This window comes from Pezoporus occidentalis, unplaced genomic scaffold (genome assembly GCF_034315485.1).
Source record: "Pezoporus occidentalis ecotype Australia unplaced genomic scaffold, CSIRO_AGI_Poc_V1 ctg139, whole genome shotgun sequence".
NCBI lineage: Eukaryota > Metazoa > Chordata > Aves > Psittaciformes > Psittacidae > Pezoporus > Pezoporus occidentalis.
This window is the reverse complement of record NW_026913198.1, coordinates 376,574-390,012: the sequence shown is the minus strand read 5'-3', so window position 1 is coordinate 390,012 and position 13,439 is coordinate 376,574. Positions and strand designations below refer to the sequence as shown.

The following is a 13,439-nucleotide window of genomic DNA, read 5'->3' as shown; positions in this document are numbered from 1 at the left end:
CTAAACCCCTCTCTGCTTCGGTGCTGCACACCTCTGCTGCAGCAGTGCATCGCTCCCCTTAGCTGCAGTGACTGACTCTGTCTCCTGTGTCGCTGGGGGAGCTTCAGCTCTATCACAGCGAAGATGCAGAGCAGCACAGCAGGCAGCAAGAGGCTGTCAGGTAAGCACAGCATCACCTTTATATGCAACAGAAAGGCTCCTGCTGAGGAGGGACATGGATTCAGCCCCCTCTGCTAAGCATCTCAGCCTTTCAACCTCCACCCTGGTTGGCAAGATGTACCTGGGTGCTTGCAGTCAGGGACACCCCTGCTGGCAGCAGCAGGAGTACCAGGACACTTACCACATGGGGAAGGAGTCAGACAAATACGGGAAAAGTAAGCCTTAAACCCCCTGCGCAGCGATGGCCCTTTCCATCTTCCCCATGCACTCCTAGTTTTGCTCTTACGCTGGACACCGGGCGCCCACGAAGCGCAGTAGTGCTTCCCTCCTCAGCATGACAGTAGGGGAGAAAGCAGGATGAAAGGAAGTCGTGAGTCCAAACAAAGGCAGTTCAATAAGGGAAAAGCAAAGGTAAGCACAAATACTTACTCTCCATTGCGCATCAGCAGGCACACACAGCTGCTGCCTGGGAAGCAGGGCCTCTGCACATGGAGCAGCTGGTCCAGAAGGCAAACACTTTAACAACAAATGCCCCTGGCTTGCTCCGTTCTCTTGTTGCTGATTATGATATCATATGCTACAGAATGTCCCTTTGGTCAGCCTGGGACAGCCATCCTGGATCTGCCCCCTCCCAACCTCTTTCCTGCCCCCACCCACTGGGGCAGGGTAGCTGGGGAGGCAGCCTGGGTGCTGTGCTGGGAGCACTGCCTGGCACCAGCACCCTGGCAGGTACTAACACTCAGCACCGCGAGGGATGCTGTGGGAAGGGGAGCTCTGTCCCAGCCAGGCCCAAGGCAGCTGGAGATCCCCATGGAGGCAATGGATTTAGACACAGACACTATCCTGAATCAGTTCAGTATTTAGCATGGACATGGGTGCACATCCAGGAAGCAGACTTTATAAATCTGCCGTGTCAGTAACTGAAACTACCTTCAATTTTAGCTCCATTTTTCTTTCCTCCTTCTAGCACTAAGTGTACAGGTGTGTAGAAGCAAAGTTAGCCATGTAAGCCCCTATTTGTAGGGAATTCCAATGGAAATCATCGAGGCAAATCATCTTTTGAGAGAGATATTTTATATATTTGGGAGAGAATAATTTATTATTAAAAATAAATCATAAAAAGGTTTCACTGTGAATTTCACAGGGTTATTATCAGACTGCACATTGCATCTAATGTAACATCAGAATACAACCTCCTCTCAGACACTGGTGGTGTCTGGTAGTAACGAGTGGGCACAGAGGGGATTAGAATGACCTCCACCCTTAAGGGACACATGGGATGCTGAAGACGACAAGGAAGCTCTGACATACCTGGAGCCCTTTCACAGGCTGTAGAACTTTACGGGACCATTATTTCTACTCTTCCATTTTACTCTCTCCTGCTCAGTCCCCATGTTGTGCTGCTTGTTGCTCAGAAGCAGCACCTGACTGCACCTCCTTCTCCTCCTGCTTTTTGGCCTTCTATAGACACCAGCAGACAGAAATCAGGCCCATTACAGGCCAGGTCCTGCTTTCCCTCGTGTCTAAGCAGTCCCTGAAGCAGGCCGCCAGGTTTCAGGACTTCAGAGAGGAGAAGGCAGGCCCAGGTACCCTGTCAGTGACAGGCATCCTGCACTTGAGCACTGCAGTCCCCCACAACTGCATGCCATCCACATGCAAGAGGCAGCAAGTGCTGTAAAGCAAACCTTTCTCAGCGACAGAGCTGTAAACCTAACCTCCACAGCTGTCAGACAGGAGTATGCTTTCAAACTCAGACATTTAAAGGTGCAAACAAGCTAATTCACGTCCTCTCCTGACAGCATCTCAGCCTGGGTATCACCAATAGCACTTGCCTTTCCGGGATGCTCTAAGACCAGCGCCCCCTAACTACCCATCAACCCCAACTTGCTGACGCAGGCACCCTGAGTACAAGCCCCCTCTTCAGTGGTTGGGAGATGGCCAGTGACTCCCACCAGGAGCGCTGGGGAGAATCCCTCTCCGGAGAGAAGGCAACCTCAGGCAGAGGGTGAGCATCCCCTTCAGTAGACTGCAGAAAAATGCCTGCTCTCATCCGCCACCATGCAAGTGAAGACACAAGGACTGTCACCAGAAGTTGTCCCCAGCATCCCCATAAAAGTCCAACCCACACTGAGCCACATGCTGCTCTCTCACAGCTCTATTTAAAGCTTCCTGAAAGGGCTGGAAGAGCTTCCAGATGAATATGGGTGGAAGGGCTTCCAGATGAATATGAAAGACAAGGTTCAGGCTTGGAAGGAGACCAACTAACACTGACACTGAAAAGCTTTGCATTCTGAACAGGAGACTTCTGCAGCTAATCCGGGACCCCGGCTGCCTCAAACACTGCCAGATCACATCACAGCACACCGCTTCCCACCCCTTCTTTCTCATGAACTTATGCCAACCACATATTCATTCACTGGGATACTTGCTTGGAGTTTTACAGTAAATGATGGGATAAGTTTCCTTTCCCAAGCTGTTTAGCCACTGAAACACTGGCAAGCTGTCTCTTGTTTACTTTCTGAAGGCAGTTTGCAGATAGTAGCAAGAATTAACGTAGGAACGGCTGGCTCTGTTTATGACAGTAACTCATTCAAACATACACATCACACTTGGTTAGCATTATTTCCTCCAGCTACGTGGCACATGACATCCTCTCTCTTTGAGAATAAAAGCTGCAAAAGCTGCCACGTGACAGGAACCTTTCACTGAACCACCGAATCTCAGACTGGACAGGCCTCAGGTTACACACACACATACCTGACAGGCACACCTGAAGTGCCCATCAGCACTGCTCCAAAACTGGCTTCATAAAAAACGTGGACAACAAATACGTTCTAAAAGGAAGCAGATACCAAAGGGACCAACTCCAAGAAAGCCAGAACAAGAACTAGTAATTACCATGAACTATGAGGATTTTCCAAGGAATGAGAGGGTGGTAATTTTTACCATGTCCACAAGAAGTGAAATGGCAAAACAGTAAAACTGAGCCACAGTTACAGACAACTGTGCAAACCAGATTAACTGATGTGTCCAGAACCTAGGTTTTTATTTTATGAGCTATTGTTGGACAGTTTGAACACCAATAAGCAATAACGTCCACAACAGGAGACAGCTGAGAACCTAATGATGTAAAAGGTTACACCTTCACCTCTGCATCAAATGTGGAATATTTTCAGGGAATTACAAGCCTGCAGCTTGCTTCCTACATGGTAAAACTACAGCCTTGCATTATGTAGAAATGCTCATGAAGCTTGAAGTACCCACCCAGTAACTATTTTAATGACACAGATTTCTACAGTTTTGAATTTATTAATTCAGCTGACAACAGTGTAGTAATTAGAAAAAAGCTCTTCTCCTTGCTTGATGTCTCTGAGAGTGACAAGCACAATGCACCGCAGGAGGCTATAAGAAAGGAAAAGCAAAAAATGAATGATTTTATTTCCCTTTTTATTTTTTTTTTTAACTTTCCATGGCAAGGAGCTAAAACAACGTCTCTGGATTACTTCTGGGAGTAATATTGTCCTGGGTTCAACTGTAACAGTCATTTTTTTCTCCCTCCCAGTAGCTGGCACAGTGCTGTGTTTTGGCTTTAGTCTGAAAACAATGCTGATAACTCACCAATGTTTTAGCTGCTGCTAAATAATGTTTACTCTGATCAAGGACTTTTCAGTCTCTCATGCTCTGGCAGTGAGGAGGGGCATAAGAAGGCAGGAGGAAGCAGAGTCAGGATCCCTGACCCAAACTAGCCAAAGGGGTGTTCCATACCACAGCATGTCATGCCCCGTCTGTAAACTGGGGGCAATTACCTGGAAGGGCAGATCGCTGCTCGGGTTGGGCTGGGTATCAGTCAGTGGGTGGTGAGCAATTGTATTGTGCATCACTTGTGTTTATTGGTTTCTTTTCCTCTTTTAGTTTTATATTCTCTCTCCTTATTATTTCCCTCATGATTTTTCTTTATTATTAGTAATAGTACTAGTAGTTTTATGTTATACTTTAGTTACTGGACTGTTCTTATCTCAATCTGTGGGATTTATATTCTTTCAATTCTCCTTCCCATCCCACCCAGGAATGGGGGAAAAAGAGGGAATGAGCAAGTGGCTGCACGGTGCTGAGTTACGAGCTGGGCTTAAACCATGACATGTATGCATAACACAGGCCAGGGACCCTGGAAAAACAACACTGAAATACAGATAGCAAGTATAAGCAAAACAATATAATTTCAAAAAATAAAATAAAAAGCACAGCCTCTGTGGGTATACAAATAACTTTTCAACTCACACAATTATTCAGAAACGAAAAGAATTAGTCAAGACAGAAAAAGACACACAGACAGAGGCTACAGCAAGGTTGACAGAGCAGAAATCATTCCTGTAGACACACCTACAGGTGCTAGTTGGCTAAACCCACTCTCTCTAGTTCACTCTCTGAACTACATCAGAGACCTGCTGCAACTGACAGTGATGAGCGAATTCTCCACAAACCCTGACAGTGGCTGGCAAACTGTTTTCTTCGAGAGATTTGGGAACCCACCCCTCCAACTTCTTAAGTAAATGTCCATGCTCTAAAGCTGAGTATCTACCCCAGGAAGGAGAGCACATTCTTCTGATGCTGAGGAACATGAAAGTGAAGAACAGCATCAACCCACACAGCCCCTACCACTCAGAAACACAGTGTGAGGCCATTCAAAAAAAGGTAAATAAGTACTAGGGACTCTTTTACAACACAGAAAAAGATTTAGAAACCAGATTACCTACGTTGTCAGTACTGTAAATATCAGCATCAAAACAAGCAGCTGGAAGCAGATGGGATCTTCCATCTAACAGGTGTACACTGGGAGAACTGATGACTGAAATACTGTATTTTCTTGGACAGATTCCAAGGAACAGACCAAATTTCCCCTTCCTGAAATGGTGCCATAGCTTAGCTCTGCTCATGTGCTTTCACACTTCAAGTACAACATTCAGGCTTCCTGAAAGTTCAGTCTCACAGTTTTAATTTTATTAGCATTTTTTATTTATCTGCAGATTGCTTGTGTCTAACCTTGCCTCAACAAATTCTAAGCTTATTCAGAAAAGCCAGTTTTCCAGTATGCACCATAAGTTTTTCCAAGCAAATTTCAAGGGTTTTAAAATAGCCCCAGAATTACATAAAAAGTCTAGATGATCCGCTTTAAAATCCTTATACATCCTCTTGAAGCAATTTCTTTTTTGTATTAAATTAATCACCAACATTACAACTTACTTTGTCACAGCTTCAAAGTTATTGACTACATCCCAGTACAGGACACTCAGGCATACTATCTCTCCCTGTTGTCCACACTGCTCCTTGTACATATTCACCTAATTGTTGCTTTTCCCACATTTCCAAACAGAAATCTTAGAAAGGTTTTTAGATGTTTTAATTTCTAAAAGAGGTGCATTTTCAGGTCATAATGAGGATGTTGTAATTGTGCAGTGTAACTACAAGTCACATGCCTTTATACTGCAGAGTATTTCACTTGTCTCAATACAAATTACTATTAGGAGGTATTTTTTGCAAATTAATCTGCTTATTTCTCACATAAGCAGAAGCCATGGAAAACAGGAGTGTAAGAAGCCTACATCTCAACTACCTTAGAAGGGCTTTGATTGGTCAAGGGTTGCTAACTGCATTTGGAATACATACTCAAAAACCTTGGCATTATGACACAAGCAAAATATAACTAGTGCCTCACTGGATTCAGAAGAGTCACACTACAGTGTAACCACTGCCTGTAAAAACATGTCTTCAGAGCTATTCTGATCTCATTTGTAAAGATGTGGAAAAGGGAACAAAACCAAACAGTCTCATAAATCACTTAAAATGAGTATACTCAAAGAGCTAGCTCTTTTCATAGAGGTGCACACTTCGTGTAACTCATCTTCATACAGAATAACATTATTCTTCAACAAAGTTTGTCTTTTCTACACATGCAGTATGTTTTGTATCACACAAATCTATGAGCTCTTTGATTTTACTGCTAACCTCTCTATGTCGTGGCTGTAGACAATGTTTGGAAGATACTGTTTCAGTTCTATTGGAAAATATGCTGGCACATCAATCTCCTGATAACACACGTTGGCTGCTTTTTCTAGAAACAAGAAAAAAAGAAAAAAGGTCTCTGTGATACTGAGAAAAAATCTCAGACAGGGTTTAAAGATGTGTAAAACCATCAAATGTACTGCTGCAAAAGCACCAGATGCTTCACCAAGCCTGAAAACCATGCCTCTGTTGGGAGCTACTACACCCCTCTGAAGTCCTACTTTGAACTAACACAAGATATGCACAACCAACTATAAGAGCTTTAATTCATCCTTACTGCATTCAACAGGTTACCTGATTATCAACATGTGGACAAAGGGGCACAATTTTGCGTAGCACCAGGGGTAGCTCTCTGCACTGCTAAATGTTGTTAATATACAACATCTGCTTTCATAGGTGAAAAAAGAAAAATCTTAAAAAAATAATTCCTGGTGGCAGAATATGTCATAAATAAAGCCAGGGATAAAAGTCACCATCTGCCCAGCAGGAAGAAGAGAATTTTCCTTACATGGACATTGAGCATGAGAAAAACAGCTTGATGGGATTGCCTTTGTTTCCATACCAGTTTCCTAGCATACCTGGTTTGCTACTCCGGCAACCCTTCTGGATGCTGCCTGGAGGCAGGGTATTTTTAGTGTAATGGAGGCTCTGAAAGGCACTTAGAAGGTATGCTAGCAGTTCAATCTTCTGAATCACAACCATTCCCATGAGTTCTTTAGTCCCCCAGACCTTTAAGACCAACACATACTGCATGAGATAGAGTAAGTGAAGAGTTTCCTTCATGCCCAACAGCTAGACCATACCAACAGTTTCCTAGATTTTGCACATAAACATAATGAAGTCTAAAAGAAGTTTTATAGTTCAAACTAAGCAGTGACAGAATCTTACTGTATATGTCACTTTGTGTATGGTAATTTGATCTGTAACTCTGTGTGCCGCCTCAGCTGTACTGTCCTTTGCCAGATACCCTTTCCCACCATCTCACATTTTGGGATGTGTGCCTTTAATCCTACATACCAGGATGGAGACTGGGGCAGTTGGTGAGAAAAGCACAAGAATATTTGAAGCATTGCTGCACTGAAGGATTCTAACACCCAGCTGCCACAAAAGGTCTCAAAAACTTTTTATTCCATTAAGTGTTTGCCCTGTTTTAAACAGCACTACTGTACCCAGCATCTGATTCTCTGTATCACTTCCAAAATAATTTATATCCATAAACAGGAAAATTCTCCGGGCAACTCACCGTGTGAGCAGTTGTTGACATACTGTCCCACTGCCAGTGGGTTCTGAGGGGCAGCTGTGAGCCAGCTCTCATCGCTCATCTGAAACGGGCCAAGCTGGTCTCTTCTGCAGCAAGACCTGTAAGGACCAACAGCCTTAACAGGAATCCCTCCTTCACTTAAGGGTTACCTGTACTTCCTACTGCAGAAATGGCCATGATCACCAAGCAAAGCCATGGCTGTCCAATCCACCTGGGAGACAGGAAAGCACTAGGGGGGGTGTGTGTGTGTGCATGGATCAGCACCTCGCTGATACTTTCAAAGTACATTTATACCTCCCACGAGTGTGTGGTGTCTTTCAGACTCTGGTGCAAGAACCAGTACAAGAGCACTACATGCAGTTCCAGAAATCAGCATCAAACGTTACCATTTCAGAAGTGTCAACACATCTCATCCACCACTAAAAATGTGAAGGATCATTACAGTATTGACTTCAAACCCATTCCTGGAATTAAAATCTGGTATTAGTTAGGTATCACTATTCAAATTAGGTATTATTTTAGATCATTTTGCTTGTTATTAATTTTTTTTTTTCATGTCATATTTGAACACAACTTGCTACAAATTATATTTCCAGGTAAGCTAAAACAGTCCAGGCTAGCTGGGTCAGGGGAATCCAGACTGGACATTAGGAAAGGGTTCCTCACTGAGAGGTGGTCCATCCCTGGAACAGGCTCCCCAGAGAAACAGTCACAGCACCAACCATGTCAGAGTTTAAGGAGTGCCTGGATGATGCTTTTGGTCATATGGTTTAGTTTTAGGTAGTCCTGCAAGGAGCAGTGAATTGGACCTGATGGTCCTTATGGGTCCCCTTCCAATGTGAGATAAAAATGATTATCATTATTGTAAGAGTTACTGATCCATTCCTAAATGCTGTTCGCCTGTGGACAGTGCCAGAGGTACCAGTCACTTTGTGGTATTAGCAGGTGTACATAGAGGCCTTTTAGTTTGGGTTTTGTTTTTTTTTTTATACACTAAGCAGATCTGAGTAACAGCTCAGAAGCATTTAAAAATTTTTATGCTACATCCTGTTCCTATTAAAACTATTTTCTTTACAGGGAACAGTTTTTGTACATCAAAACACCTTTCACTCGTATTACAGATGAAGACACAAGGAGTACATAAAGGATCCCACCCTTGTGCATATAGATGGATGATACTCAAATATAACTCGATTTAGCATACAAAAAAGGGAACTGAGACTATTAGTACCACTATTTGAAATCAGTTGAGTGGCATTGCCCCATTTCTTTTGACTGCTTACCTGTACACTGATCTTGATAGTCCTTTATCATTCCCATCAATAAGGACACCATCTATGCACCTGAAAATAAAGGGATTGCCAAGGGACTGGAAAAAGATGGGCTCATGCTTTCTGTATACTGTACCTGTTGCAAGACAGATATGGTTATTTCAGAAGAAAGTAAGTTAATTGTCAGAATGGGCTTATGGTTTCATGCACTCCCATCCATGCAGAAATTCAAAGGAGACAGAGGGGATAGAATTCCTCTCTTAATTAATAACATTAACACTTGTTAACCTACAAGCTTTTAGACCCATTTTGTGGGATGCAAAAACATGCAACCCTACATGAGCTGAGATATTCCAAAGAGAAAAGCCACTGAAGGAAATCGTGAAAAAGACCTTTGTCCAGAATCAGTGTGAGAGGTAGATAAAGCATCATAGCCAGCTGCTCTGCTTTGTAGAGGAAAACATGAAGTTTATTTAGGAAAGTGCAGCTGTATTGTTACTGGTGTGTCAGGAGTCTTTGAGAAGCGCACACATAGACAGCGAAGAACCTGAAACACCCCCCTCCACCACCTGGACAGGGGAGTTTGTGTGGAACAGCAGAGAGAAACGATAAACCAAGAACAGACAAGTTATTTCAGCAGAGCATTTCTCAAGACAGGATTTAACCTGCCCTGGGTGCCAAGCAAAGAGAAGTGACTGCAGACTAGCTTGCAAGTTTTCATGATATTGCAGTCTTACATCTCTCACACCCACTGCATCTTCTACAATCCTTTGCAGAAACCCTTCACTGCTATCTCACAAGGAGCTAGGTGAAGGCCTCGCCAGCAGGCTGCACGATGCCAAACAAGCAGGAGAGCACTGACCTGTTCTCTCCACAGGGTCCTTTCCCCAGTCAGCAACCCTGCAGCTTCCTTCATGCCCCTGAAGAAGGAAGGCATGGCAGCAGCTCATCCTGTGTTGCTACATGAGCTATTACTGGGGACTCTCAATAAACCTAATCTCACATTTATCATGTGCCTGAAATTTGAAGAAATTTGAAAGGTGGCAGGCTCATTCCGTGATTGTCATTTGATCATTAGTCGGTTTACTAGTCAGTGGTAATGGCCACGCTCCTGCTTTGCCATGGCAAAAACATGCTCCGCTGCCCAGTGCTTCAACTGGTCTTGACTGGCAACACTGGTAGAAGCGAGGGACCACATGCAAAAGACAATTTTATTGACAGATGAAATGGAAACAAACCCAAAGGACTTCAGCAGAGCTGTCTTAGCTTGACCATCCTGGCAGAATTACAATTTTTTTTAAATGTAAACAAATACAGGTCCAATAAGGAGGAGGAACAGAAAAATGCCGATTTTCCAAGTATACTTCATGGAAGACAGGGGGGTTGGAACTAGATGATCTTAAGGTCCTTTCCAACCCTAACGATTCTAGGATTCTAAGACAGTTCTGCTAAATAAAGGTTTTACTTTCATTCTCCAATTTGCATTTTTGTGCTTGAAAAAGTTTATAGTCGTGTCTGCTGATCTGTGTGGGTATCTCAAAACCTCATTCTCAGATCCCTATTCAACAGTAGCCCTCAAGAATTAAACTGTATCATTCATCCACTTGAAACTGCTCCCCTGCATCTGTATTTCAAAAATGTGGAACAACTTTTCTAGCAGCCAAAAAATCAAACTTTGAGTACTGAAACCTGTTTGGGTTTTTGTTTTGTTTCTATTTGGTCTTTTTTTTTTTTAATAAACAAAATTATTCCCCCTCCATATCGCTTAGCTCATTTCCAAATGAAAGTTAGCTTACACAGGTATATTTTCATTCACTGTAACTTGTGATTTTGTTAAGGGATGACAAAAATTAAAGCTGTGAAATAAAAACTAGTGCGGCGCTTTGGCATTCTATAATTAGATGGTTAGAAATCACATCTAACTCAACCAGAAATAAGAATGCTGCATTACCAGGATACATAGATACAACCGTCCCCTTTGGTACAAAACCTTTGGTAACAAAGACTCCACTTCCAGCAGACACCAGGGAACTTCGGTCCCGGCTAACCATGAACCCTAGTGTATTAAACAGAACTTCCTCTGGACTAAACACATGTTGATTTAGATGGTTACACGAGTGTACTTTTGATAGCTTCTGCTCCGCAGTCAGTAACTCCAGGTATTTATGTTTGATTTCTGGAAGAAAGGCCAAAATATGTGCTTGTCTACTGAAGTCATTTATGAACAGAGCTTTGAATATTTTCAGTAGTGTTTCAAAGACATTTTCATCAGAGATAATCTTGTCTTGGGAGCTTTCAGGAACATATCGGAGCGTCCTGTAAGAGAAAAAAGGAAAAAAAAAAGGTATTTTAAAATTACATTTATCTTAAATAAAATATAGAAGAGCAATTTCACAGCAGCAGCTTATATGCACTGTTGGTTTAAACAAACAAAAACTCTAAAAAACATTCTTTCATGCCCAGACTACTACAAAATCATCATCTGTGTATTTGCAGCAAGACAAGTAGGTTAAACTGAGCTGTTAATGATAGGCATACCAAAACCAAAATATATGTGATTACCTAAGTTTACGTACGGCTCATTACACTTCAAATGAGGTGAGGACAAACATTATGCTGACTAGGGAGACTGATTTATGCTACATATAACAATGGTGCAGTCAACTTCAAGCACTACTTTCATGCTTAAAAAGAGAACACACAAAGCAAACCAAAAAACCTTATCTACCTAGGTTTAACATAGAATACCACTTCAAAGTATCCCAGTATTAGAATTTTAGGCAAAAACACATAAAAAAGCCCCTACATAAAACACACACACACAACCCCCAAACAAAAAACTATCTGCCTAGATTTAACATTAACTACCACTTCGAAGTATGCCAGCGTTAAGAGTTTTAGGCCAGTGCAGTGACACACAAGGAGGAGCCACTCGCAAAACCCCCGGTGGAAGACACCAGGCAGCTCCTCAGCTCATGCTGCAAGCGTGATCTCGGCCACAGCAGCTCCTCGCCCCCTGAGGAAAGCTCCCACCCTGCTCCAAGAGCTACTCCAGGCCGAAACACCCTGCGGGAAACCCACCAGCAGTGGCTGTCTCCACGCCGCCGGAAGGCAGAAAGGACGGCGGGACAGACCTCCCCGCTACCCCGCGGCGCTCAGGACCCTCTCCTCCGCCTCACCTGCGCTTGCGGCGGAGGTTGAGGGCCACCCAGGGCACGAAGCGGTACTTGTAGGAGTCCCACCGCCGCCGCAGGCCTCGCAGCATGGCAGGAGACGAGCGGCACAACTCCCCTCACCTCCGCTCCCTCACGGCCGCCATGGCCACCGCGCCCGCGAGAACGGCCCAACCAATCACCGCGCCGGACGGGCGGTGCCCTCTGTGCGTACGGAGCTACCATTGGTCTTTTAGGTCCAACGGCTCGCGGGGTTCGGAGGAGCCGGGACAAGCCCCGGGCTCCGCGAGTGGGCCGGCGAGGTGCCGTTACGGGGTTGTTAATTACGCGTTAAAAGAGGGTCGAGTTACAGTAGGGTGAAGAAGTCCTCCGCTGAGAGGGAGGTGGAGCACTGGCGCAGAAGAGGGGCCAAGCGGTGATACATTGCAAACTGAAATAACTGAAGGAAATAAAGGGAAACGGCGTAGCCGCTGCCTCATAAGGCTTCCCTGCCACCTGCTGGGCTTCCCTGGTAATAACAGGGAAGAAAAGTCAGGATTCGCAACTTGCGCATTCCGGCAGCTGCGTGCCATAGCGGAACAGCGTCCGCCGTACGCGCACAGTGTGGTTCTTAAAAAGCCTTTCACATTCGTGATTCAGCGCAGCAAGGAACACTAAGCAATGGGAGAAACTTTAGTAAGGGAGGTACAGTGTCCAGGGAAGTGGAAATCAGGTCAGAGGAGCCACACATCCAAGCTTCCCACTCAGATGGTGATGAGGAAATACATGGTCATCATGACACCCCAACATGCTCTGGAACCTTTCAACAGGAGCTCGTGAAGTTGAGACACTATCAGACTTCAGCTTGTGAGGAACGCTGTAATGTTACTCCCACCAGAAAAACCAAAGCGGGCCTAGTTTACTACTTGCCTTCAGAAGAACTGAACATGCCCTTTGCAAATGAAGACGCATGTTTCTCTAAGTAGGTGTCTTTGACATTTACAGTTGACTGCCGGGACAGTGATCTCTGCCATTCCTTGTTCCTAAAAAGGAGACTGCAACACTGCAATTACCACACAGTACTGTAAAGATTCAGTTCTGTAGTAAATCAAATAAAGGAAGATACACTAGACTCAATTTATATTTAATCCTCATTACACACTTTCCTTCTTGGTATTTCAGTTAGGAGATTTTTCTGATTTTAAAAATCAGGTATTAGAAGATTTCTGTTGCCACGTTTTGCTGGTGAATTGATACATTCATTTCTATTTGGAGAAAGTCACATAAATAAGGGAGACTGTAAAAAGAGTGATCATGGAAGCATAGAATGGTTTGGGTTGAAAGGACCTTAAAGCTCACCCAGTTCCACACCCCCTGCCCTTGGCAGGGATGCCTTCCAGTAGACCAGGTTGCTCCAAGCCCCATCCACCCTGGCCTTGAACACTTGAACTTTGCTGGGTGCTTTTCTGGGCACCCTGTAACAGCTCCTCAGCACCCTCACAGTAAAGAATTTCCAATTTCTAATCTGAATCTCCC

General features: G+C 44.1%; 1 protein-coding gene across 4 annotated transcripts; it reads right to left on the bottom strand.

The window, feature by feature from the left end:
• Positions 1 to 3,176: 3,176 nt before the first annotated feature.
• On the bottom strand, positions 3,177 to 12,073 carry SETD9 (SET domain containing 9). Of its 4 annotated transcripts, XR_009962992.1 has the most exons (7): positions 11,931 to 12,073; positions 10,703 to 11,067; positions 8,764 to 8,887; positions 7,463 to 7,578; positions 6,163 to 6,268; positions 3,966 to 4,324; positions 3,449 to 3,561 (listed from the first exon to the last, which is right to left on the bottom strand). XR_009962992.1 is itself a non-coding variant. In XM_062609529.1 (6 exons), exons 1-6 carry the CDS (start codon positions 12,014 to 12,016, stop codon positions 3,474 to 3,476), a joined length of 885 nt encoding a protein of 294 aa, XP_062465513.1. In that variant the 5' UTR covers positions 12,017 to 12,073; the 3' UTR covers positions 3,177 to 3,473. The 4 variants fall into 4 exon arrangements, 3 of the variants coding, with proteins under 3 accessions (XP_062465513.1, XP_062465515.1, XP_062465514.1); XM_062609529.1 differs by lacking the exon at positions 3,966 to 4,324 and having other exon boundaries at positions 3,177 to 3,561; XM_062609530.1 differs by lacking the exon at positions 3,449 to 3,561 and having other exon boundaries at positions 3,632 to 4,324.
• Positions 12,074 to 13,439: the final 1,366 nt, after the last annotated feature.

Excerpts from the sequence above, each read along its gene's own strand:
- SETD9 (XM_062609529.1), bottom strand. The coding sequence starts at position 12,016 with ATGCTGCGAGGCCTGCGGCGGCGGTGGGACTCCTACAAGTACCGCTTC. Across the intron at positions 11,068-11,930 it reads AACCTCCGCCGCAAGCGCAG|GACGCTCCGATATGTTCCTG; the intron begins GTGAGGCGGAGG and ends TTTCTCTTACAG. Across the intron at positions 8,888-10,702 it reads GGTTGTATCTATGTATCCTG|GTACAGTATACAGAAAGCAT; the intron begins GTAATGCAGCAT and ends GTCTTGCAACAG.